Below are 23,279 nucleotides of genomic sequence, written 5' to 3' on the forward strand. Positions count from 1 at the left end.
TCCTCGCCCACCGTTTTCCCCGTGCCGTCGCTCCTGCAGCATCCCCGCAAGCCAAAGCAGCCTCACCCTTTATTGCACAAACAAGCTCAACGATGTGACGCGCCTTCCAAAGAACTGGGGCTTCCATTGAGCCAGACCCACAAGACTTGCGAGCAGTCCGCTCATCAGAGCCCCAGAAAAAATGCGGGGCACAGATGGACGACAAGCTCCTCTAAGAAAGGAATTAAGCAAATTCCAGAGGAAAGCGTTGAGTTAATTAAGACCTCAGATTCCGAGAGGGATTCTCCTCTTTTGGACCCGGACCAGGGCGACGATACGCCTCTCCTCCCACCAAAGCCAGTCTTCTGCCCTCCCACCAAGGCCCGCACGTGGCCCCGTGGCATGACACCAGGAAAAAAGGCCCCACTGGGCTTGAGGCACAACTTCCCTGTCCTCCCACCTTTGCCTCCCCTTCTAAGCGAGGAGGTCAGCCAGGATGAGGAGGCACTATATCTGTTGGATCCCCCATCGCCATTCTTGAAGGAAGACGAAGGGCTGCTGTATAGAGGTTTGCCTACGTGCCCCTCCATCAGTCAGCTGGGTGGTGACGAGGCTCTGCTCGGGTGGGAAGGCGACCTGAGGGAGCGCACGGCTTCCGAGCTCAAGTTTGAGGAGGATGAGCGTAGAATTCTGGAGGGGCTCCAGGAGGAAGAAGAGCAAGCGGACGTGGAGCTACTTGAGGGGGAGGACGTGCGGACCCTGGAAAGGGCTCAAGCGGAGGAAGAGCGAGCTGAACGAGAGGAGCGGGAGTGGGAAGCGGTCCTGAAATTGGAGAACCGGGAGGGGATGGACCGATCTTGGGAAACGTTGGAATCAGAGGGATGGGATTTAACAGGCTCTTCCGGACAGTGGCCGCTGTTAACCCCCCCTGTGGGCTTCGGAGGCCCCGAGGGCCCAGGCGCCTCTCCTCGCCCCGGTTCTGAGGCCGAATCAGATGACCTCTTCCTAGAGCTGGAAAGACAATGTGAGGAGGAGGAGGAGAAATGGCACGAGGGAGTGGAAATGAGTGTAGACCCCGAGCCTCTTGATCCGTATTCTCTTCCTTGTGCAAAGGAAGGCGAACAAGAGGAAGAATCCAATAGCGACTGGGAAAGTTGTGAGGGCAACCTTCCTTTAACTGAAACCCCCTCTGCACAGTTGCATGTTGGTGGATTTCAAGACTTTGACTCCAAGCGAGCGCAGGACTGTGAAAAGGAACACTGCTTCATCGACGACGACGAAGATGGTGTCCTTTGGGATTATGAAGGCGAGGAAGAGGAGATGAGTTTCCGCACAGAGTCGGCTCTCGGTTACCGGCGAGAGTCGGACTCGAGCGGCCCGTGCGCCTTCCGACCGGACGGATCCGCCGCTACCGAGGCACGCTGTGTAAAGGAAGGACCGGCGCGGGCTGAGTCGCACCTGGACAGCGGGGCCTCATCCCGGTGTGATGCTCCCTCTCCTCAGATCCCCGCGAATCCATTTGCACCCGAGGAGACGGAGCAACGAGAGGAGTTCAAGGAAGATCCGTTTGATCGGTCGAGTCTGGACAGTTGTGAGGGAGTTCTCGGGGATCGCTCCCATGAACCTGTGGGCGCGGTTGAACAGGAAAACCACAAAGGGTCTAAACGGGATGTGGCCCATGAAACTTCCTGCCAGGAAGACGCCTTAGTTCCCTTTGACGAGTCTGATGGGACGTCCTTAGAGGGGGAGATGCTCAATTGGGTCCCCACGGAGGTGCTCGGACAAGACGAGGACTCGGAAACTACGACCGAGGTGAAAGCAAGCACCCCAAAACCGGCTTCTGCGTCCTCCTCCTCCGTCTCCTCAGCTCCCAGACTCTCCTTCTAGTTTACCTCTGTCCCCCTTTGAATCAGACTCTGTTGCTCCACCCTGTGAGCTCACGCACTCAACCCCCCCATCGTCTTTACCTCAGCGCCCTGTTAAAGGCTCCGAGGCCTTCGTGATATCAGATAGTTTTGTTTACCTGGCGGTGTCGGCGCCTTCCCGATTTTTAAACGAGCGCCCCCCTTCCGCACTCGAAGACTCCAACCCTTCCAGCCCCGCACCCGAACTCCCCCGCTGCTCAGGCCGAGACGAGGACGAGGAGGGCCCCGTCCTTTCCCCCGACAGCTTTGTTTACATGGCGGCACCCGAGCGGCCCGAGTCCGGCCCTTCGGACGTCGGCTCGGCCCGCGAGGACGCCCGGGATCTGGACTCGTACTCTGAGGGCGCCCGGTCCGGGATGGACAGGGCGGCGTTTGCGACGGGAGAGGACAGCGACTGGGAGTCCGACGGGTCTGCCGTCGACTTCCCGGCGCTAATGTTCAACGACCCGATTTGGGACCGACTGGAGCCAGGCCTGCTACGAGGTCTCTTTAGTCAGACTGAGAGCGGCCCGATGGAAGACGGGTCCCAGAGCGGGTCCCCGGTCTGTCCCACAGGAACCGCCTTCACATCGAGCGGGAGCTCCGCATCAGACGGCGGATCGATGAGAGAATTTTCCGACGTCGAAACAGAGGAAGAGGTATGTCGCCATTAACATTTGGGATTCTTCAAAACGGGCGGAAGCTACGCAGACGCCGTCGTTAGCCGCTCGGGTTTGTGGCTTCCAACGATTGCAACTCGATGCTCGGCACTCGCGTGCGGCAGTCCTCAAGTTGGATGTGCGCATTTGGGTGGGAGGTCAGCGCTAATCTACGTTTGGGGGGCGCAAGTGTTATTTCTGTATGTGAAGCTAAAAGGAGTCCCCGCCTGCTTTTGAAGTTCATGTCAGGTTTTGTCATGGGTGTTGGGCGTATTCTTAGTGTGCTTTTGTTGTGTCTGAACTGTTTGCTCTCAGTGAGTGTGAGGACCACCTTCGTGTTCCTTCTGCTTCCATGCGGAACGCAGCAGATGAGCATGTTGTTGTTGTTGTTCAGAATAACGTGTGAGTCACTGCTTGTCCTTGTCGCGGCCGCCTTCTTTTTGCGGTGGTTTAGCGCAGCAGCATGCGGTGAGAGCTAAAAGTACTGTCCAATCGCTGCTCACCAAACGCGAACCACGTGACCTCCGTTAGATGTCTTGTCCGATTCGATGCAATGCTGCAACAGAATGGAAAAACTTTTGAGTGTATTTTTCATCCGGCGCGAGCTGATGTTTGCGTGATTTGTCGTCGTCGTCGTCGCCGCATCCGTCCCGAGGCCGCCTCTGGTCTCGCTGGAATGCGACGAGACGTCTCTGAGCTTTCTGAGGACAAAGAAGCTTTGCTTGATTCCATCAAATGGTCAAAATCACGAGGAGAAGCGGCAGCTGTCGCTCGTCCGCTTTAGAAATGAGCCAAAAACCACGCTTGCGACTGACTTTTGTCTGAGACTGCGTTGTGGGTCCGCTCATGATCGAGGTGCCTACCAAATCTCATGTTGCGGAGTGAAGCTGCCCCCCGGGGCTGAATTGTGGTTGTCTTACTCGACTTTCTTCAGCATGTCCCTAAAATCCCTTCTTTGAAACTAAATGGCGAACTTTATGTATCTTATCAGGCTTGGCTTCTCAGGATTGTTTTGTGAGTCGACACGTGACTGAACGACTAACAGATTTTATGTTGCTGAGTTTAACTGGCTTAATGACCGAGTCCATAAAAAAAACATTCATTCATTCCACAGAATTCAAAGCTTGTTTGCAAATTGAACATGATAATAAACACCAAAACGTCAAAAGAAAAGTTTGTGTTTTTCAAATTCTTTGGGTTGGGGCGGGAGGTCAACGGTGACTTTAGCGACTGCTGCGTTCTGAAGTTGTTTTTGTGCCTCTCGTCAGCTGACACCTCTCAAAGACGCTCGGATGCTTTTGTTGATGAGATAAAAAGGCGAGAGCAGCGTGTGCGTGCGTGCATTAGCTCTCCCGTTAGCTTTCGGTGCCGAGATAAGAGCGAACGGCGTGCACGCCGGCAGAAGGTCTTTTGGATCGGAGCGGCGCTCATTTGAAGGGCTGGCGCGCTTTTGTGTGTCCCGCGGACGAGACGGACAGATGGACGTAGCGTCAGCGTGCTGTTGGACGCCCGGAGGGTGCGAGCATACAGACGGGTTAGCCTCTGGTACGCTGTTGGACTCTTCAAGCTGATTTGAAGCGTCAAAACTGAATCCTTCTGACATTTTATCCACATTTGGTGGAAATAGTTTGGAGCAGCAGTAATGTGAAAAATAATTTGCGTTAAATGATTTCACTCCCATATCATATGAACGCGCTTTCCATATGTGTCATTATTTTGTGACACAGGACGCCACAATTCAGCAAAAAAACAGCATTGAACGATGTACAGATAAGTTGAATACAAACACTACCTGAAATCATCTTTTTCCATTGAAATTAATCCATTTCAGCCGCCCCAAAAAAAAGATACTTTTTTTTAATAAGACAAAAAGCGCTCCATAATATTGTGCTTCACACAAACACAGTATTGAGATAATCGAATCGAATGTAAAGAATGAAACCGTTTTTTTTTGCTTCAAATCAATGGCCATTGTGCGGCTCCTTCGGGCGTGTTTGGCTTGGCCACTCGGGGGCAGTATCATACAGACATACGGATACATTGTAAATGGTGACGCCGCTGTGATATTCGTCATTTATTTTGGAGGTTAAAGAATAGATCCCTGGGAGTATTGTTATGTTATCCGTCTCCATGCACTGTCGATATAAAGCCCGCCACGTGGGGCGGGGCCTCTCAAGTGTTACCCGGTCCCGGCGTTCTTTTACTGTTCCTCCTTCGGTCGGGAAATTGGTGAGATGGGACCGAGAGCCGATCTTTGCGGGGAACGGACGTCTTCAAGTGTGCGCGGCGCACGCTCGTTTGTGTCCATTCGTGTCATAATTCAAGCAGGATGAATGCACGAACGCCAAAGCAGGGAAATAATCATCTCCCGCTGGAGTTGAATGAGCTCCAAAGGAGAAAAAAGGAATTGCAATTTTTGCATATTCTTGCAAAGACGCGTGAAAAACAAACCCGGCGAGGTGGGGAACACTCGCGTTTTGTTGCTGCGAGCGTGGTCGTCGGCATCGCGTGGCTTGTTTTCCCGGCTCGGTGACGGCAGGAAGGATGGCGGGCTGAAAGGCGGGAAGTGAGCGAGGGCGACGAGGCCGCGGGCGGGAAGCGAGGAAAGGGGCCCGAGACAAACAGTCGGCGTTGCTTTGCAGATAGCAAAGGCAGCCCGTTGGGATCGTGGGGGGCGAAGGCCCTGGCTTACTCCACAACCACGTGGATGACTTTTTACGCAAAGGAAGTTGGTTACATCTGTTATCAGGTTGACATGGGAACGTTTAGATGGCTTAAAAGTTTCCGCTGGCAATACGTTACTGGGACGCCATCCGACTGAAAAATAAATAACCTCTGTCGTTAAATGTGCGATCACCTGAAGTTGTGAAACTGGCGAATTCAATAGTTCGGCGCGAGTACGTTCCCGGTTCGATATGGCGTCAGATTGGAATTATACACAAAATGGCGGCTCTTAAGGTGCGCTCGGAGAGGCCCGCGCCCGTCAGCGACCGTCGTTTGCGTGGCTCGTCCTCATTTCCGCTCGGGAAAGGATGAGAGGACCGCGTTGCACGTGACCGATAGGTGGCGCCGTGGAGCCCCGTCCGTTCAGAGATGGCTTCTCCGGCCTCGCTCTCCTTTCCAAGCCAATCTGTCTTCGCCGGCCATCGGGGTCCCCCACAGTCCGCCGTTTCTCTTTGAGGCCGCAGCCGAGTCTCGACCCGACCTGTGACCTTACCTTGGCCGTTACCGTCCTCGACTTCTGACTCGTAACATTAAAATGATGCAATTCGACCCGCGACGCAGACCGGCTTGGCGTCTTCGGTCGTGGCGCTCTGCGAGCCAAAACCGCGACGTTTGTCCTTCGCGGGTCGCCTCCTGGTTACGGAAGGAGGAGGATGAAGATGTGAGCGAGAAAAGACGGATGGTGGTGTTTGCGTGGGTTCGAAGTGGAGGAATGAAGAATGACAAGTATGTGGAACTTTTTCCACGACGGCGCTTGTGTGTGGAATGCGGCTGGAGAGGAGGAGGAGAAGTCAACTACAAAGTATGCAAAGCGTGCACTTCATCTAGCGCACACGCGTGTGCCGAGCGGGCCGGGTCGTGACCTGCGGTTTATAGTTGGTTCTGGTCCACGCGCTTCCTGCTTCGGGCAGATCCGCGCCCGACACCGCAACACCAAACAGCTGTTTCCAACGCTATCGCTCGCGCGCACGCACACATATATACATATACACAAAAGAAATGAAATAGAAATCTGCAAATAGGTACCGCAAGTTAGCAGGGGGTCTACTGTACCCCCTAAATCGAGTGGAGTGGAGTTGAGTTGAGTCAAGTCGTCGCTTGGAGTCTTGCTCGGTTGCAATATATATTCGAACATTAGCACTTTCGAGTTGAGTCGTCGGGAAGTTTTAGCCAAGCAAGTCCCGATTCTGACGCCACGGTGACCGACCGGTTCGAGCGTCAGCCTCACAGTTCTGAGGACCCGGGTCCGATCCCCGGCCCCGCCTGTGTGGAGTTTGCGTGTTCTCCCCGTGCCTGCGTGGCTTTTCTCCGGGCGCTCCGGTTTCCTCCCACATCCCAAAAACATGCGTGCTAGGTTAACTGAAGACTCTAAATTGCCCGGAGGCGTGAATGTGAGTGCGAATGGTTGTTTGTATGTGCCCTGCGATCGGCTGGCAACCGGTTCAGGGTGGACCCCGCCTCCTGCCCGATGATAGCTGGGATAGGCTCCGGCACTCCCGCGACCTTTGTGAGGAGAAGTGGCTCAGAAAATGGATGGATGGATGAAGTCCCGATCCTTGAAACTGGCGAGTCAAGTCCGACTCGAGTCAAATCATGCGACTCGACTCGAGTGCCTCCAATTCTGGCTATTAATGACTCGCTCGCCTTCACTGAAAGAAAAAAAAAATGACAAGTGCCACATAGGAAGTGGTCCCACACGCGACCCGATCGCGTCTTTGCATTTAGAAGCCACCGATGACGGACGGACAGAAGGCAGACGGACGGGGTGGGAAAGGAAAAAGGCGAGCGAGGGGATTATGGGAGATTAAGGGGGTGGGGGGACAGGAGGAGAGTAAGGGGCCGGCTGGAAAAAGATGAGCCGGCAACACTTGCACACATTGTGTAGGCCCCACAAATACATGACGGCGTACACGCAAGTTGTACTGTACATGTACGTGTGGTGGACAGCGTGACAAAGTTTACAAAGTCAACAGCAAGAGAAAAAGTGGCATCAAATGCCTAAAAATAAAAACAAGCCTCACAAAAAATCTGCACAATGGAAAATTCCCAAAAGATTTCTTTGGAGAGAAATGAACAAATAAACACTTTGCAGGTTTCTGACACATTTTTTTAAGGCAAAAGTTCTGATATGAATAAACAAATGTGAATTATTGCCTGAGTGGTTGTGTTCCACAAGTATGAATAAACACCGCATAACGTATTTACTTTCAAATACACACCAAGAGTATCATTGCATGCAATGAAGTGATGTAGCGTAAATAAATGATTTATAATTACACACCGGTGAAGTTCCACAGGTGCGCACCTGGGAGGATGAAACGCTGAGTGTGCGTGTGCGTGTGTGTGCGTGTGTGTGTGTGTATGTATGCAGCGTGAATCGTGGGGGTTCACTTGACTCGACTTTTTTCATGACTTGAATATATGTGATTTACTTGCCACCTCCGCTAACAGTAGCTTCTCTCGCTCTTTTTCTGTCTTTCGGTGTCCGTCGCCCGTCAGGCTCTGGAGCGAGAGCAAGTGGACGGCGTTCAGGCCAAGCTGCAGCACATCAACGCGGTGGGCCAGGGTCTGATCCAAAGCGCCGCCAAGAACACGGACACGCGGGCCCTGGAGCACGACCTGGACCAAACCAACCAGACGTGGAACTCGCTCAACAAGAGGGTAACGGGAGACCAAAACGCGAAACGGCCGATCTCCGGAAACGCCACCGATCGTAACCGTGCGCTCGACAGGTGGCGGAGAGGATTGCTCGGCTGCAGGAGGCCCTGTTGCATTGTGGGAAATTCCAGGACGCCCTGGAGCCGCTGCTCAGCTGGCTGAGCGACACGGAGGAGCTGGTGGCCAATCAGAAGCCGCCGTCGGCCGAGTACCGCGTGGTCAAAGCCCAGATCCAAGAGCAGAAGGTCTCACACGCACACGTTTGGAGTCGCAACGTATTCCGCACGCAATTTGGGAGAGTTTTTGTGCTCATCATTTGTGATGACGAGGCGGTCGCGGTCGCTCGTGATCAGCACATTAGTGGACGATCTGCGCTTTCCAAGCATCCAATCAGGTTGCTCTGATGGCAAGATTAACAAATGGATTGTACTTTTTGGACAAATTTGCCAAAGAAATCCTGCTAAAAGGAATCCTCCTCCAAACAATTTACTTGCCATGGATGTCATCTGTGGAGTGGCGAACGTGCACGTCGGAGATCGTGTGTGAAGCTCTCGTTTGTTGATCCAACATCCATTTCCTGTGTTTGCGACCGGCCGTCAATAGCAATAGTTTACATCCGCGACTCGGACCGTTCGAAGATTAGGATCAAAGATCACCGGAAAACGATCGGAGCGCTACATCACGCACACGCGCAGCCGTTTGTCGTGTGTCCCAGCTTCATCGACGCAGCAAAGTGCGTCGTTTCTCATTTCGATTGGGAGCGCTGTCATTAAGAGCTCTCGTCCGTGTTTGCGGTCCAGCTGCTCCAGAGGCTGCTGGACGACCGGCGGCCCACCGTGGAGATGATCCGCGCCGAAGGCGAGCGCATCGCCGGCGACGCCGACGCTCAGGACCGAGAGAAGATCCGGAACCAGCTGCGCGCTCTGGCCCAGCGGTGGAGCGACCTCCTGCGCGAGGCCGGATCCAGGTAAAAAAAAAACGGCTCCGAAACGACTCGAGGCTCCTCTCGGCTCTCTTTGAAGCAAGCTTTTGTTGGTTTTGCTTTGTGGGGGCGAATGACATGTTTGTGAGGTCATCGCGCAAACACGCACAAGAGGAGACAATTCCCGACATCTGTGTCCGACGTGGATTCTCTGGATTCACTTCAAACGCTCAAAATACTGCAAAGCGAAGGAATGCTCTCTTGAAATTGCTTCGTTTGTCATCGATTCTATTCTGGGGCAAAGGCAAACTTACCACCTTTTGCCCAGTTAAAAAAAAAAAAAAAAAAAGAATCAAAATCGGCTCCCGAAGCCAGTTTCACTCGGCACCTTGAAATTTGGTCTGCGTGTCATCATCGGCATGCCGAGTAGACCCACAAAAAAGTCTCAAGAAGCCATGCTTGAAAAGAAACAGGAAGTCAGCCATTTTGCTTTGAAGCGGCCATTTAAGCATTTTTCCTCCTAAACTCCTCAAGGTTTTGCCCGATTGCTACCAAATTTGGCGCAGGCGTACTGGACCGACAGATGATCCTGAATCGCCAAGCATTTCAAATTTCGTCAGTACGTGTGGGCAACTTTGATGAATCGCTGTCAAACGCAACACTAAAAACAAAACGTTTGAAAAATGCAACCCCTGAAACCGATTTGGCAACGTGAACCCCGGCCCACAAAGACGTGTCAAGGACCCGTGCCTGAAAACACGCACGCCGTCAGCCATTTGGAGCCATTTGGGTTCAAAGTGGACCTTCTCCACTCAGTTCCTGGGGTGCCTGAACTTTTGGTTTCTTTTCGATGTCATAGGCTTATTGTATACAAACAAAAATTGCGTTTGAAGTAACTGAATCAGACTTGATTTTGCTTGAAATGCATTTGATTAGTGTCGAAACAGGAACAATTGACTTTATTTGGCCTTTTATTTCATTTGACTTTTGACCTTTCTCTTCAAGAAATGACATTTTTCAGGCTTGCGATTGGCTCGAATGGCAATTAGAGGTTACGGAGCCACCTGTCGCTTTACCGTGCACTTGACAGCTTGTCATTGCCTCGTAATATACAAAGAGTTGCCTTGTTTTTTTTTTTGTTTTTTGTTTTGGGTGTAGAAAGACGTCGTGTGTGTACACACGTGGACTGTTTAGGAAATAGCCAGAGGACAGAATTTGGTCTGAGCTGCGCTCGATTGATTGATTGATTGAAATAAAAAGCGCCTCCCTCATCTTGGGCATCAGGCAGAGGCAGCTGGAGGAGCTGCAGGTGCTGGCGCTGCACTTCCACGAGGCTCTGGAGCCGCTGGGCGAGTGGCTGAGCGCCACCGAGAGGCGCCTGAGCTCCGCCGAGCCCACGGGAACCCAGGCGGCCGAGATCGGCCAGCAGATCGTCAGGCACAAGGTAGCCCGTGCGGCGCGAAGATCAAACGTCGTCACGATATTCCTCCTTGAGGGGTTTCGAACTGCTTTCAAACCGGCTCTTGACACTTTATGCAGCCCGAGTAAACCAACCTTGGCAAAGCGCGAGCCTGCAATGGGCTGCCAAGCTTTTGCCCACATTGTTGCTGCTCAAAAAAACATTCAAAATACAATTTGACGCCCTTTGGCAGTTTGAAGTGCGGCTTCTGAAACTCTACATGTTGGTCAGTTAGTCATGATTATAGAAGAAATATTAACCTATTTATGTATCAAAGCCTTCATTAAAATGGTGAATATTAACAGAATCAATTAAACAATAAGCGTAGAGTTAGCCAGATAGACGGCGAGGCAGATATTTAAAAAAAAAAAAAAAAAAAAAAAAAAATACTCCTCACAAAGAAATGTATCTGCTTTCGGCAAAACGGATCAAAACAAGCGTCGCCACAGAGATGACAAGATTACGTGTTTAGGCTTCCGTTGTGTTTATGTACATCACATATTTGTCGAAATAAATGACATCCGTTTATTTCACTTTGGTCCGAAGACATCAGCCGTAAAGAAAACAACATTTTAGCAAGTTGGGCTTCAGTCAGTCATGTGATCCAACCGGATGATCACGTCACGCTCGTCGGCGTAGCGCGCACGGGAAGCGGGCTGTCCCGTTTTCCGGGTTTTGATCGGGTGACGTTCCGCATATAGCGGATGCGATTGTAAACACTCGTGTTGGTAATATAGTCCAACGGACAAAAAAAGTTCAATACAAAAAAAATCTGAAGTTGAAGAATTTGCATGCTGGTCAATGGGAAGGAAGTGGAAGTAAGCCAAGTGCATCATAGACGGCGCTCGAGGACGACGTCTAGAATTACACAAAAGAACATGACCCGTAAAACTATTCATATTCCTTTCTTTTCGTGAATTATTTCGTTCATTTGTCATCCGGTTTATGATTTCCTGTTCTATGATTTGTCACCAGCATGTTCATTTTTAAGTTTGTCTCCATCTTTTGTTCTCTATTCCATTTTTCTATTCAACCGCCGCACGCGCGCGCGCCTCCCAGGCCTTCCGAGACGACGTGCGCGCCCGCGAGTCCGACGTGGCCCGCCTGCGTTCCCTCAGCCAATCGCTGGCCCCGCTCAGCTGCGCGTCGGACCGCGATTGGCTGGGCGAGCGCGCGGAGGCGGTGCGCTCTGGCCACGCCCAGCTTTCCGAGCGGTGCGCGCGGCGGGAGGCGCTGCTGGAGCAGGCGCTGGCCAACGCGCGGCTCTTCGGCGAGGACGAGGTGGAGGTGCTCAACTGGCTGGCCGAGGTGGGCCAGAGGCTGGCGCAGGTGTCGGTGCGGAGCTACCGGCCCGACGTTCTGGCCGAGCAGCACGAGCGCACGCTGGTACGACCGCAGAAAAACACGGACAAGTCGTTGGACAAAAAAAAAACCCCAAAAAAAGTCATGATGACAAGTACGCGGGTATGACTTAATTCAGCGGTTCTCAAAGTAACATTGGTGACCACCGGTGCTCCCTCTAGTGGTATGTGCAAAGATTGCTTCATTAAATGTTCAAATGTTAGTGGCATTTTTTTTTGTTTTGTTTTACCTAATAGAGTAATTTTGTTCAATACAGTTCAGTCGTACGAAAGTAGAATATATTTTCATTTCCTCTTTTTACACAGTTTATTTTGTATGAGCTTCTACGTGCATCCATCCGTTTTGTGTAGCGTTTCTCCTCACGCGGGTCGCGGGCGTGCTGGGGCCTAACCCAGCTATTTTCGGGCGCAGCACATTTGAATTGAATTAGTGTATAAAAACCCGTTTCGTGTGTGTTTTTTCCTAAAGCGCGTCAAGTTCAAACTGTGCATAATGTTAGCGGCTAACAATATAAATCCATTTTAATTGTACGATGCGATGTGAGAATTAAGGTGTCCCCCGTTACTTTAGCCAATGTGGCGGTTGTCCATCCATGCATCCATTTTCCGTTCCGCTCGTCCTCACGCGGCTCGCCGGCGTGCTGGAGCCTATCCGGACTGACCCCGGTCCCCAGAACTGCGAGGCGGATGTGCTAACCAGTCGGTCAGAATCGGGACTTGCTTGGCTAAAACTGCCCGACGACTCAACTCGAAAGTGCTCACGTTCGAATATGTATTATATAAATATGCGAACCAGTCGTCTACCGTGCCGGCGCGGTTGTACATAGGCGGTAAGAATGAATAAACGCGAGTTTATATATGCATGCGTCAAGGACTTATTTGGTGTTTGTGTTGATTGTTTTTGTGCTTCAGTCTCTCAACGAAGAGATTGTGAGCAGGAAGACGACGGTGGACCAGGCCGTCAAGAACGGACAAGCGCTACTCAAGCAGACCACAGGTGAGCGCAACCGTCGTCGTTTTTGGGGGGCTTTCGCCCTTGCTTCCGCTTCTTGACCCGGTGTGTCAGTAGTTCTCGCTTATGGCGGACTTCATTGACCCAGTTCTTCGATAGCTCGTCGGTCCAGCCTTCTGTAGTTCTTGGTCCTCCGGTCCTCAATGTCCCGAAAGAGTTCCTGATTCTGGTAGTCTTCAACACTTCTTGGTTCTTGTGGATGTCACTAATGCAAGCCGTCAATTGTTTTTGCTTCTCCAGGCCGTCATCGGTTGTTGATTCTGGTGGTCTTTACGGATCCAATCCCTCAGTCGTTATTGGTTCTCTAATCCTTCAGGGTTAGGGTCAGGGTTCTTTGTTCTGGTGGACTTCGCTGACCCTGTCCTTCAGTAGTTGTTAGTTCTGTTGGACTTCACGAATCCGATCCATCAATGGTTCCCGGTTCTCCGATCATTTAATAGTCCTTGATCCAATTTTTCAACAGTTCTTGGTTCGGGTGGACTTCTCACCCAAATGCTTCGAAATGCTTTCTCCAACCCCCCAGGTGGTTATTGCTTATCCAGTCACCCTTCGGTAGTTCTTGGTTCTCCAGTCCTTCAATAGATTCTGCTGGACTTTACTGATCCAATCCTTCACTTGTTCTTGGTTCTCCAATTCTTCAGTTATTCTTTGTTCTGGTGGAGTTCACTGTCCCAATCCTTCAGTAATTCTTCGTTCTCGTAGACTGACCCCATACTTCTGTAGTTTTTAGTTCTGGTGGACTTTACCAATCCTTTTTGGTTCTCTAATTTTGGAATAGTTCTTGATCCAATCTTTTGAAAGTCCTTGGTTCTGGTGCTCTTTGCTGATGCAGTCCTTCATTAGCTCTTGGTGTTGTTGGACTTCACTGACCCGATCCTTCAATGGTTCTTGCTTCCGGTGTTCTTCGCTCACCCAGTCCTTTTATAACTCTTGGTTCTGGTGCACTTCACTGACCGATTCGTTCAAGAGTCCTTGGATTTACTGATTCCGGCGGACCCGACTGACCGACCGGCTGGTCTTTCTCCCGCAGGCGAGGAGGTTCTGCTGATCCAGGAGAAGCTTGACAGCATAAAGTCTCGCTACGCCGAGATGACGACGGGCAGCGGCAAAGCTCTGCGCACCCTGGAGCAGGCCCTGCAGCTGGCCACGCGATTCGCCGGCGCCCACCGCGACCTCAACGAATGGCTGGACGGCGTGGAAGCCGAGCTCGACGACGCGGAGCCCGACGCGGAGCCCGCCTACCAGGAGCGACAGAAGGTACGCCGGTGGTTCTCAAACCGAGATCCCTGAGGCGTACGACGACAGTTACTTTTTGTGGAAATTTAATGCAGTTAATGTGTTCTCGTACGTTTTACGCTTTGCAAAAATCATCCCCACGGGCCCGATTAGAGCCCCTGATGGGCCGGTTATGGCCCGTGAGCCGTACGTGTGACCCCCCCCCCGGCTTAAAGGGGAGGCTATTTGCTCGCCCCTCTATGGCGTTTTGAACTGCGAGTTAGCCTGAAACGAGCAGGCTAAGGCAGTGATCTTGCAAAAATAAAGGCGTTGCCGCACAACTGTTGTTTTTCCACGTTATTCGGTAGGAGCTGAAGAACGCGTCGGCCGAGAAGCGGCTGGTGTTGGACACCGTCAACGAGGCGGGCGGCGCCCTGCTGGATCTGGTGCCCTGGCGCGCGCGCGAGGGCTTGGACCGGCTGATGGCCGACGCCAACCAGCGCTACCGCCGGGCCGACGACACCGTCACGCAGAGGGTGCGGCTCGTGCAGGCCGCCATCCAGAGGTCGCAGCAGGTACTGCCGCCGCACACATCGCAGGAAGCTTAACGTTGCATGCGCACGTTCCTGACCATTCCGTGGGCTTTATTTTGACCCTGAATTATTCCTAGTTCTTCTACTTGCTTCTTGTTTTCATCACGTCGTCGTATTATTACTTAGCCACGCATTTTGACTGCGATGACAGTACGAGGAGGCGGTGGATGCGGAGCTGGCCTGGGCGGGCGAGACGGAGCGCAAGCTGGCGTCGCTGGGCCCGCTGAGCCTGGAGCCCGACGTGACCGTGGCCCAGCTGCGGGTCCAGAAGGCCTTCAACATCGACATCATCCGCCACAAGGACGCCGTGGACCAGCTGCTGGCCACCAGGGACGACATCCTGGAGACGTGCGGCCACGCCCAGAAGGACGCGCTGACGGTCAGGGAGCCGCGTTCAATATAATCCGATACCGGCTCGAAAAATGACGTTGAGATACAGTCGCGAGCGGGCCTAAGTGTTCGTCGAAAACGAGGCACAGGCTTCATTTTATTGAACATTATACGCAATTAACACGAACGTCGAGACTGCTTCAATCTAGAAAAGAAGGATTTTTTAAAAACAAAAGTCAAGTCAAAATTGTACCTTCAATTTCCTGAACCGGTTACTCCTCGCTAGCTTAGCTTTTAGTCATTTTCCAGTTGTGTTTTTGGGGAATATTCTCTTTTTTTTAAGAGACTAAAGGGCCTAATAATACGAGAATAGTTGTATTTTTGAAATGAATTTCTTGTAGCGCGACTTTCTTCCATCGTTAGTTTTGACTTTGCGGTATTTTACTTCCGTCAACATTTTAGCACAACAAAATACATCTTTACAATGTTTTGCTCAAAAGTGTCGATTACGTGTCATGTTAGGACTTATCTTTACATTTTTGGGGAAAATTGCGACGACATTGATGCATACACGGGGTTCGAATTCTTCGGAAAGATTTCTCTCTGGACCCCAAAAGTTGTCCAAGCGCTGTCGGTCGCATCCCCTCCTTCAGGCGAAGACGGACTCCCTGAGCGCCCGCTACGACGCCGTCAACCGGAGCCACAGCGAGCGCTTCGCGGCCCTGGAGCAGGCTCAGGCGCTGGCGGCCCGCTTCTGGGAGACCCACGAGGAACTGGAGCCGTGGCTGGGCGAGACCGAGACCCTCGTCGGCCGGCTGCCGCCGCCCGCCGTCGACGCGGACGCCCTTCGCCTGCAGCAGGACCAGATGAGGGTGACGAAAACCAAAAACAACTTCCAATCAAAATACTGAAGTACAAATTGCAAACTTTCAAATGAAAAAGCTTCGTATTTCTACTTTTTACGTCCAGCTGCTGAGAGAGTCCATCGCGGAGCACAAGCCGCACATCGACAAGCTCCTTAAAATCGGACCCGCGCTGGCCGAGCTGAGCGCGACGGAGGGCCCGCGGGTGACGCGGTGCCACGCCGAGGCCGAGCGCCGCTACCTGGCCGTCAAGGAGGAGGTGAAAGGTCGCGCGGCGCTGCTGGACGAGGCCGTGTCGCAGTCCGCTCAGGTAGGCCCCGGCCCGAGGAGGTGCGACCGCTTAACTGCACGAGTGTGCTTTTGTTGATGATAATCAAGTTGGAATGTTTTTGCCTGACTTGCTACGTTGCTGCCAGAGGCGGGGTCGCCAATTTTAGGACGTGAACTTGAGGGGGGAAAAAACTCAACTTGGACTTGAAAGGCCAAAAAGTTCAAGCTCGGGTTGAGAATGTTCCAAAAACACACTTGGAATTGCAACTGTGGAAAAGTGTGTCATGGTCCAATGTTGAACTTTTGGCCAACATTACACAACACAAAACTGCTCATCACCACTTGCAGCAGTTTTTCTTCAGCGGGGCCCTCGTCAAGGTGGAAGGAATTCGCAACAGTTGGGAATCGCAGTCAGTGTCGAGCAAGACCTTCAGGCTTTTGCTAGAGAGAGAGAAGTATCAGCAAAGGCCTACTAGAACAGCTGAACTTGATTTGGGGTGACTCAGAGGTACTTGAAACGGTGGCTTCCTTTTAACATGAGTTGGAATGCGGCCACATCCCCAGTCGGGAACGAAGTCATTTTGGAAAAGGAACCAAAAAATAAAACCAAATAAATGTCAGGATGTGAACTTTATTTGCGCTTAATCACAGGCACAGTATCTCGCCTTTTTTTTTTTTTTTTTTTTTTTTTCCTTTTACAAAAAGCTAGCGATCGAAGAGGAGTGTGTAAACTTTGGATCGCCACTTATGAACATATGTGACTGGCTCCCGCCTCTGGCTGCTGCAGGCCATTATCGCACTGTGAAAGGCATGTGTCAGATTTTAACCGGTTGTGTTGTTTCTCCACCCCGCGTCCGTCCGTCCGTCCGTCCGTCCACCTCCGCTGTGTCTTAACCTCCTTGTCCGTCCTTTAACCGTTTGTCTCCACCGCGCCTTTTTGTGCCGTCACGCCTGGCCGGTTGTGTGTTGTCGCCACATGTCACCACCATCACCGCCTCCACTTTCTCCACGGTCACTGCTCACTGCCGTCGTCAGCTGGTGGAGGTAAGACGGACCGCTTCCTTCGCGCACGCCTTCTCCTGCTCACTTGAAAATGTATTTCATTCTTGACCTTATCACTCTTTGCAGAACGGATCCCGTACACTTGCGTGTTTTAGTTTTACGACACGATGAAAGGATTGACCGGAGGGATAGGCTTAATGCGTTCTGTTGATTTTAGAAAATATCAGGTGAAGCTATTTTTACCGCATTGATTAAAGGAAACGTACGAGGGGTGGGGCTCGCAATGAAACTCCTTTCAATTTTACCGACCCGACTCATTAAAGATGTTGTAAATATTGAACGTCGGGATGGGATTTTGTGTGTGTGTAAAATTGGTTTTGTTGGACAAAACGTCAATAGAATGGTCAACAAGGCGCTGAACTCCTCCTTCACGTCTCATCGACTGGAGCCGTTAAGGGAGTCAAATGTAAATTCAATTCAATTTCGGGATGGGAATAAAGGCTTCACTTCATTTGAAGAGGGAGCCAATATGACCGCATTTTATTGCGCTGTTTAAGCACAAAAGCCGACGGAGTCGGTTTGTTCAACGTAAACGCCAGCACGGCTCATAAAGGGAGTTGCGCAAAAAGTAAGTGTTCAACATTAAACTGATTTTAAAAGGGAACGCAACGCCCACGAAAGTCTTTAATGCAATGAAAATCACATTTTCACATTTAAAAAGAAAATGCTGAAAAGAGCTGAACTGCTTCACATTTGGCCAACCAGAATCCTGAAAGGAGTTGAACACAGGAAGAAGGTTTTTTTTAGGAATTTGGAGAAGGCGCAAAATGTCAAAGCGAGTGCTTTCTCGCAATGAAAATAAACATTTTGACACTTAAACAATGAAACGTAACCGCTCTATTTCAACGAGTAAAAAGAAGAAAAAAAGCGTTATCGCATCTCCGAAACAAATTTTCAGGGAATTTAAAAAACAGAGTCATGAAACTTTGTATCGTTAAAGTTCTCAAGCTACTAACACTTTTGATTGGTCAATAATTGTAAAAAAATAATAGACCCACGTGGAGACTGACCGATAGGATGGATTTGTTTGGAAAAACAAAATGCACGTGGGATGTGTTACACCCGACAGCAATATAGTAGTAGTACTTCTCCCAAATGTCGTTTCGGAATCACTCCCTTTTCTCAAATCTACGGCAGCCCGTTAAGGTCGCAAAAGAGTTGGCCTGAGTGAAGAGCGCCCGCTGCTGGCGGCTCTGCTTTGTTTCAAGACTTTGTATAATCGATGTATGGATTGACGTGATGGCGTATCCGGCACAAATATTCGCCCTCACCCGTGTTCCAATCCGCTCTCGTGGCAGTTCCACGACAAGATGGACCCCCTGCTGGAGACGCTGGAGGCGGCCGCGCAGCGCCTGCGTCAGCCTCCGCCGGTGGCGGCCGAGGTGGACAAGATCCGCGAGCAGCTGGGCGAGCACCGGACGCAGGGCCTGGAGCTGGACAAACTGCTGCCCAGCTTCTCCGCCCTCTGCGCCCGAGGAGAGGAACTCATCGGCCGGGCGGCCCACGACGACCCGGCCGCCCGCGGTGAGCGAGGAAGCCGTCGGCTATGGAAGTAGCGCACTCGGTCGGGTTGTGTTCGCTGGTGATATGTAATACCGGCTATTGGCGAAGGACGGGGATCGAGCCCTCCTACAAATAGTGAAACTCTGCAAATAATTGAGTCATGGGCGCGTACGTGCCACTAGATGGCAGCGAAGCACTTAAGATGGAGAGGATCCTAAAGCATCAACACTGTGCACGTATCAGCAACTCATGTCGCATAAATGACTGTGTTCTGTGTGGAATTATTCAACACACACAAGCCACTTTCACATGAGACTCATCAGTAATATTAGTTAGCGCACTTTAGCCTCAATAACACACGAGCACGAAAGAAATATCCATCGTCGAGCTTAATTGCACGTTTCTGCCTGTAAAAGGCTGATTACAGAGGCAGATTGCGATCATTGAATAAGTGAGCTTTTCCCCCTTGACCGCTCCAGCCGTCCACTCCCGCTTGCTACGTCTGCGCTCGCTGTGGGACGAGATCCGCCAGCGGGCCGAGGAGCGCGAGAGCAAACTCGACGACGTGCTGGACCTGGCCGGCAAGTTCTGGGCGGACGTGGCGGCGCTGCTGAGCACGCTGCGCGACTCGCAGGACATCGTCAAGGAGCTGGAGGACCCCGGCGTGGACCCCTCGCTCATCAAGCAGCAGATCGAGGCGGCCGAGGTAGCACGATGTGTAGTGGCCGCTCCTTAACGGCAGAGGCGCGCTCGTTATATACAAAAAAGTCAGGATTTGAATTTTGACGTCCTCTCGTGCAGTGGTTCTCACGAGCCAGAACATTGACGACTGTCGTTGCGGTCCAGGCCATCAAGGCGGAGACGGACGGTCTGAGGGAGGAACTGGAGTTTGTCAGGACCCTCGGGGCAGACCTCATCTTCGCCTGCGGAGAAACCGAGAAACCCGAAGTCAATAAGACCATCGACGAGGTGACCGACGAGCACTTTGTTCCGCAATGTCACGCTGAAGAGACAGCCGGAAAAGTCAGGGAGATTCGGACTTTCGGTCGTTTGAGCCTTTGCGCAATTTTGTTGCGTCTCGAGATACAAGGGAGCCAACTTCAAAGGTTTTGGGACATTCGAGCCGTCGTGTGTCGCTGTATTATACTGCCCCCGGGTGGTCAAGGAGCGGCACAATGGCCACTGAACTGAAGCAAAACGTGTGTGTGTGTGTGTGTGTGTGCGCCAAATACTGTTGAATTATTTCATCTAAGCGCAAAATGATAGAATGTTATTTTGCCAAATAAAGAACCCGCTAAGTTTAGCCCGGGTTGTTAGTGGAAGTTACGGAGTGCTTTCGCCACATGTTTTTGTTCCCCGAAATCAAATCAACATTTTTTGGAGTAACGTTGTCAGATGAGTTAGTTTGTTATTTTCCGTCATATTTTGTTTTGCAACTCCTCAGATGAACGGTGCCTGGGAAGGCCTGAACCGGACGTGGAGGGAGCGCACGGAGAGGCTGGACGAGGCCATGAGCGCCTCGGTGCAGTACCAGGACGCGCTGCAGGTGCCCGCAAACAGCGCTCCATTTCCAATCGAAAGTTTCCTTTTTCGTCCATTTACGATTGTTGCGCGCGCTTCGCAGTCCATGTTCGACTACCTGGACAACGCGGTCATCAAACTGTGCGAAATGTTGACGGTGGGCACTGACCTGGGAACGGTCAAACAGCAGATTGAAGAGCTCAAGGTTGGCATTTTGTATCCTTACGTTTTATTTCAGTAAAACTGCTGAAATATTCCATCAGAACTACTCATTATGAATCTACTCCAGGAATATGAAATCCTATTGTGATTTGTACTAAACATAATAAGAATAAGAATAAGAATGGCCACTCTATGAAGAGTTGAAAGGCCAAAGCAGACATCTCCATTTTTGTGAATTGAGTACCCAGCAATGTTTTTATTTTTCTGGTTTTCAGGTTAAATCTCATCCTTTTTGTTTGGTGTATCCTAAATTGATATGTATTAAGCAACGAAGAGGCTAAAAAAATCGAACAAAGAAGTCTTTAATTGCAAAATCGGACCTCTCCAAGAAAAGAATTGAGTTAAAAACACACCAAGTTGAAATGTTTCCCATAACTTAAGTCATGATTGAAAACTATCAATAAATTAATTCATAAAATTAATTCATGTTCAAATATTTGGTCACACCAATTGGTTAGATTATTAAATGTAATAATAATCTGTATATAATGTAATAATCTGTTGAAACTCGGAGCAACAATGACGTCGTTGCCGCCTTTCCGTGGAGCAGCAGTACAAAGTGGACGTGTACCAGCAGCAGATCGACATGGAGAAGCTCTGCCACCAGGGGGAGCTGCTGCTGAAGAAAGTGTCGGACCAGACGGACCGGGACATGATCCAGGAGCCGCTGACCGAACTGCGCCACCTGTGGGACAACCTGGGCGACAAGATCACGCAGAGACAGGTACGCCGCCGCCGCCGACCGTTCAGCGTTTGCCGCCGAGGAGACTTCCGGCCCTCAGCGTCTTGCGTTTCCTGCTCCGCCGCAGCACAAGCTGGAGGCGGCCCTGCTGGCCCTGGGTCAGTTCCAGCACGCCCTGTCCGAGCTGCAGGCCTGGCTGAGCCACACGTACGCCACCCTGGACACGCGGCGGCCCGTCGGCTCGGACCCCAAGGCCATCGAGATCGAGCTGGCCAAGCACCACGTACGTTCCGCTCGCCGTTTTTTGCCTTCCGAGCGACACCGGGCGATTCGTCGATTGGAACTATTCATTCGAGTTTATGTGGAAGGACAGTTTTTCGATTTGTCATTAGCAGCCTCCTGAGTTCAAAGCGTGTCCCGGCTGATGTGCACTTCTCCCGCTGACAACACGGCTGCAAACAGAAGGCGTTGTCCACATAGCGGCTTTTCGCAAAACTCGAGCAACTGTTTTGCAAGCCGACTCCACATTCTCATTCGCCGACACCCGCGTCACTCAACGGGCCGGGCCCCGCCTTTTGAAGGCATACATGCTCTGTCGCAAATACTACAGTAGAACGTGAGGATGGAAATAATACCTGCAAAATGTATATTTATCCAATTAATAGTTGGGAGAATCGCTAGAATACTCAATTTCGAAAAGAGTTGATAGCAGCAGCATCATTTGTTTATGATCTTGGGTTTGATTAAAAGAACATTCTAACAGGAAGTACATACTTTCACATTTTCTGTGGGGAAAAACAACAACTATTTCTTTTATTTCTGTGAAAGTTGATGCAAGTTAACTCGGGGGGGAACTGACCCACCGCGAAGGGAAAAAATGTAAATAAATCATGAAAATATTGTTTTGTGTAAACAGAAATAGGAAAGGGGAAAAACTGAAACCAAAACTTGTTTCGGATAATGTCACTGTGAAGGGAGAGAAAAAGGATTCAGCGTTTTATTTGAAGGCCGTATGGCCCAGCCCTACTTTCAAATGATCATTTAGTTATGTTTTGAGGCTGAAGTTCGGAGTCCACGGTCGCAGGTTTTGCGCAACGACGTGCTGTCCCATCACGCCACGGTGGAGGCGGTCAACGCGGCGGCCGCCGAGCTCCTGGAGTCGTCCCCCGGAGACGAGGCCGGCCACCTGAGGGAGCAGCTGGACCGGCTCGACCGCAGCTGGCAGAACCTTCTGCTGAAGACGCAGGAGAAGCAGAAGCTGCTCGAAGCCGCTTTGCAGCAGGTAACGTGGACACACAACAACCGAAAATAAACAACAACCTTTTGGGGTGTTTTTTGATTTTGCTTGTAGGCGGAGGGCTTCCACGGCGAGCTGGAGGAGTTCCTCCAGTGGATGAGGCGCACGGAGAGCCAGCTGTCCGCAGCCAAACCCACCGGGGGCCTCCCCGAGACGGCCAAGGAGCAGCTGGAGCAGCACACGGTGACGAAGCAACATTAACGCCGTCATTTAACCAAGGACTTTGCAATCTTTTGGGGTCCTTGTTTGGGATGCGATTTTCAATGACCCCTCCCGCTCATCTCAAACTACTTCCCATAAATGCCATATGAATACAAACGTTGCCGAGGTATGCCAAAAGTCAGTCAAACGCGTAATACGGAGAGGATGATAAAGCACCGACGCCGTGCGTGTCGCCTGCACACGATCGTGAATCCGCGTAACATAAACGGCCGTGTTCGGTCGGTAAATGATTCGACACGAGCCTCCTTCACGTGAGGCTCGTCGATAGTATTAGCTCGCCTAAATACGAGGCTAGCACAAAGGGAAGACGTAAGAACGCGGCACGAAAGCGTCCCGCTCACCTTTTGGACCCGTCGTCGCCAGGAGCTCCAAGCCCAGCTGAGCCAGCGGGCCGATCGGTACCACCGGCTGCTGGACGCCGGAGAGTCCTTGCTTCTGGCTCGCGGCGGAGAGGACGCGGGACCGGGAACCACGCAGACCCAGCAGAACCTGGCCGTGCTGCAGAACAAGTGGGCCGGCCTTAACGCCAAGATGGACGATCGACGGGTGAGAGAGTTTGTCTTCGCGGCGGGTCAGTTCACGCGCGTCTGACTCTCCACCGTGGACCGCAGGCCAAACTGGACGAGGCGCTCGCCCTGGCGAGCGGGTTCCAGACTTGCCTGCAGGACACCATCAACTGGCTGACCCAGGCCGAGCAGACCCTCAACACGGCGCAGCCCCCCAGCCTCCTCCTGGACACGGTCCTCTTCCAGATCGACGAGCACAAGGTGGGTCGCGCGGCGCCGCAAACGGGCTCCGTCCTTTCACGTTCACGATTCTGC

At 51.6% G+C, this 23,279-nt stretch overlaps 1 protein-coding gene across 14 annotated transcripts in view; it reads left to right on the top strand.

Moving 5' to 3' along the window:
• The window catches only part of macf1a (microtubule actin crosslinking factor 1a), a 143,951-nt gene that overhangs the window by 106,535 nt on the left and 14,137 nt on the right, over positions 1–23,279 (top strand). For 13 of the 14 annotated variants that reach the window (XM_061665101.1, XM_061665103.1, XM_061665105.1 and 10 more), the window contains 22 exons: positions 7,766–7,927; positions 7,999–8,169; positions 8,725–8,891; positions 10,131–10,290; positions 11,365–11,691; positions 12,579–12,663; positions 13,709–13,935; positions 14,262–14,468; positions 14,638–14,865; positions 15,470–15,688; positions 15,786–15,989; positions 18,310–18,535; positions 18,994–19,220; positions 19,361–19,483; positions 19,959–20,060; positions 20,139–20,240; positions 20,808–20,981; positions 21,067–21,222; positions 22,024–22,221; positions 22,291–22,419; positions 22,822–23,004; positions 23,070–23,225. In XM_061665101.1, the coding sequence (XP_061521085.1) occupies positions 7,766–7,927; positions 7,999–8,169; positions 8,725–8,891; positions 10,131–10,290; positions 11,365–11,691; positions 12,579–12,663; positions 13,709–13,935; positions 14,262–14,468; positions 14,638–14,865; positions 15,470–15,688; positions 15,786–15,989; positions 18,310–18,535; positions 18,994–19,220; positions 19,361–19,483; positions 19,959–20,060; positions 20,139–20,240; positions 20,808–20,981; positions 21,067–21,222; positions 22,024–22,221; positions 22,291–22,419; positions 22,822–23,004; positions 23,070–23,225 (3,933 nt within the window). The remainder of the gene's footprint in view (positions 1–7,765; positions 7,928–7,998; positions 8,170–8,724; positions 8,892–10,130; positions 10,291–11,364; positions 11,692–12,578; positions 12,664–13,708; positions 13,936–14,261; positions 14,469–14,637; positions 14,866–15,469; positions 15,689–15,785; positions 15,990–18,309; positions 18,536–18,993; positions 19,221–19,360; positions 19,484–19,958; positions 20,061–20,138; positions 20,241–20,807; positions 20,982–21,066; positions 21,223–22,023; positions 22,222–22,290; positions 22,420–22,821; positions 23,005–23,069; positions 23,226–23,279) is intronic. The other variant, XM_061665100.1, reaches the window with a different exon arrangement.

The sequence above is a fragment of the Phycodurus eques genome, chromosome 20 (assembly GCF_024500275.1).
Source record: "Phycodurus eques isolate BA_2022a chromosome 20, UOR_Pequ_1.1, whole genome shotgun sequence".
NCBI classification, from domain to species: Eukaryota; Metazoa; Chordata; class Actinopteri; order Syngnathiformes; family Syngnathidae; genus Phycodurus; species Phycodurus eques.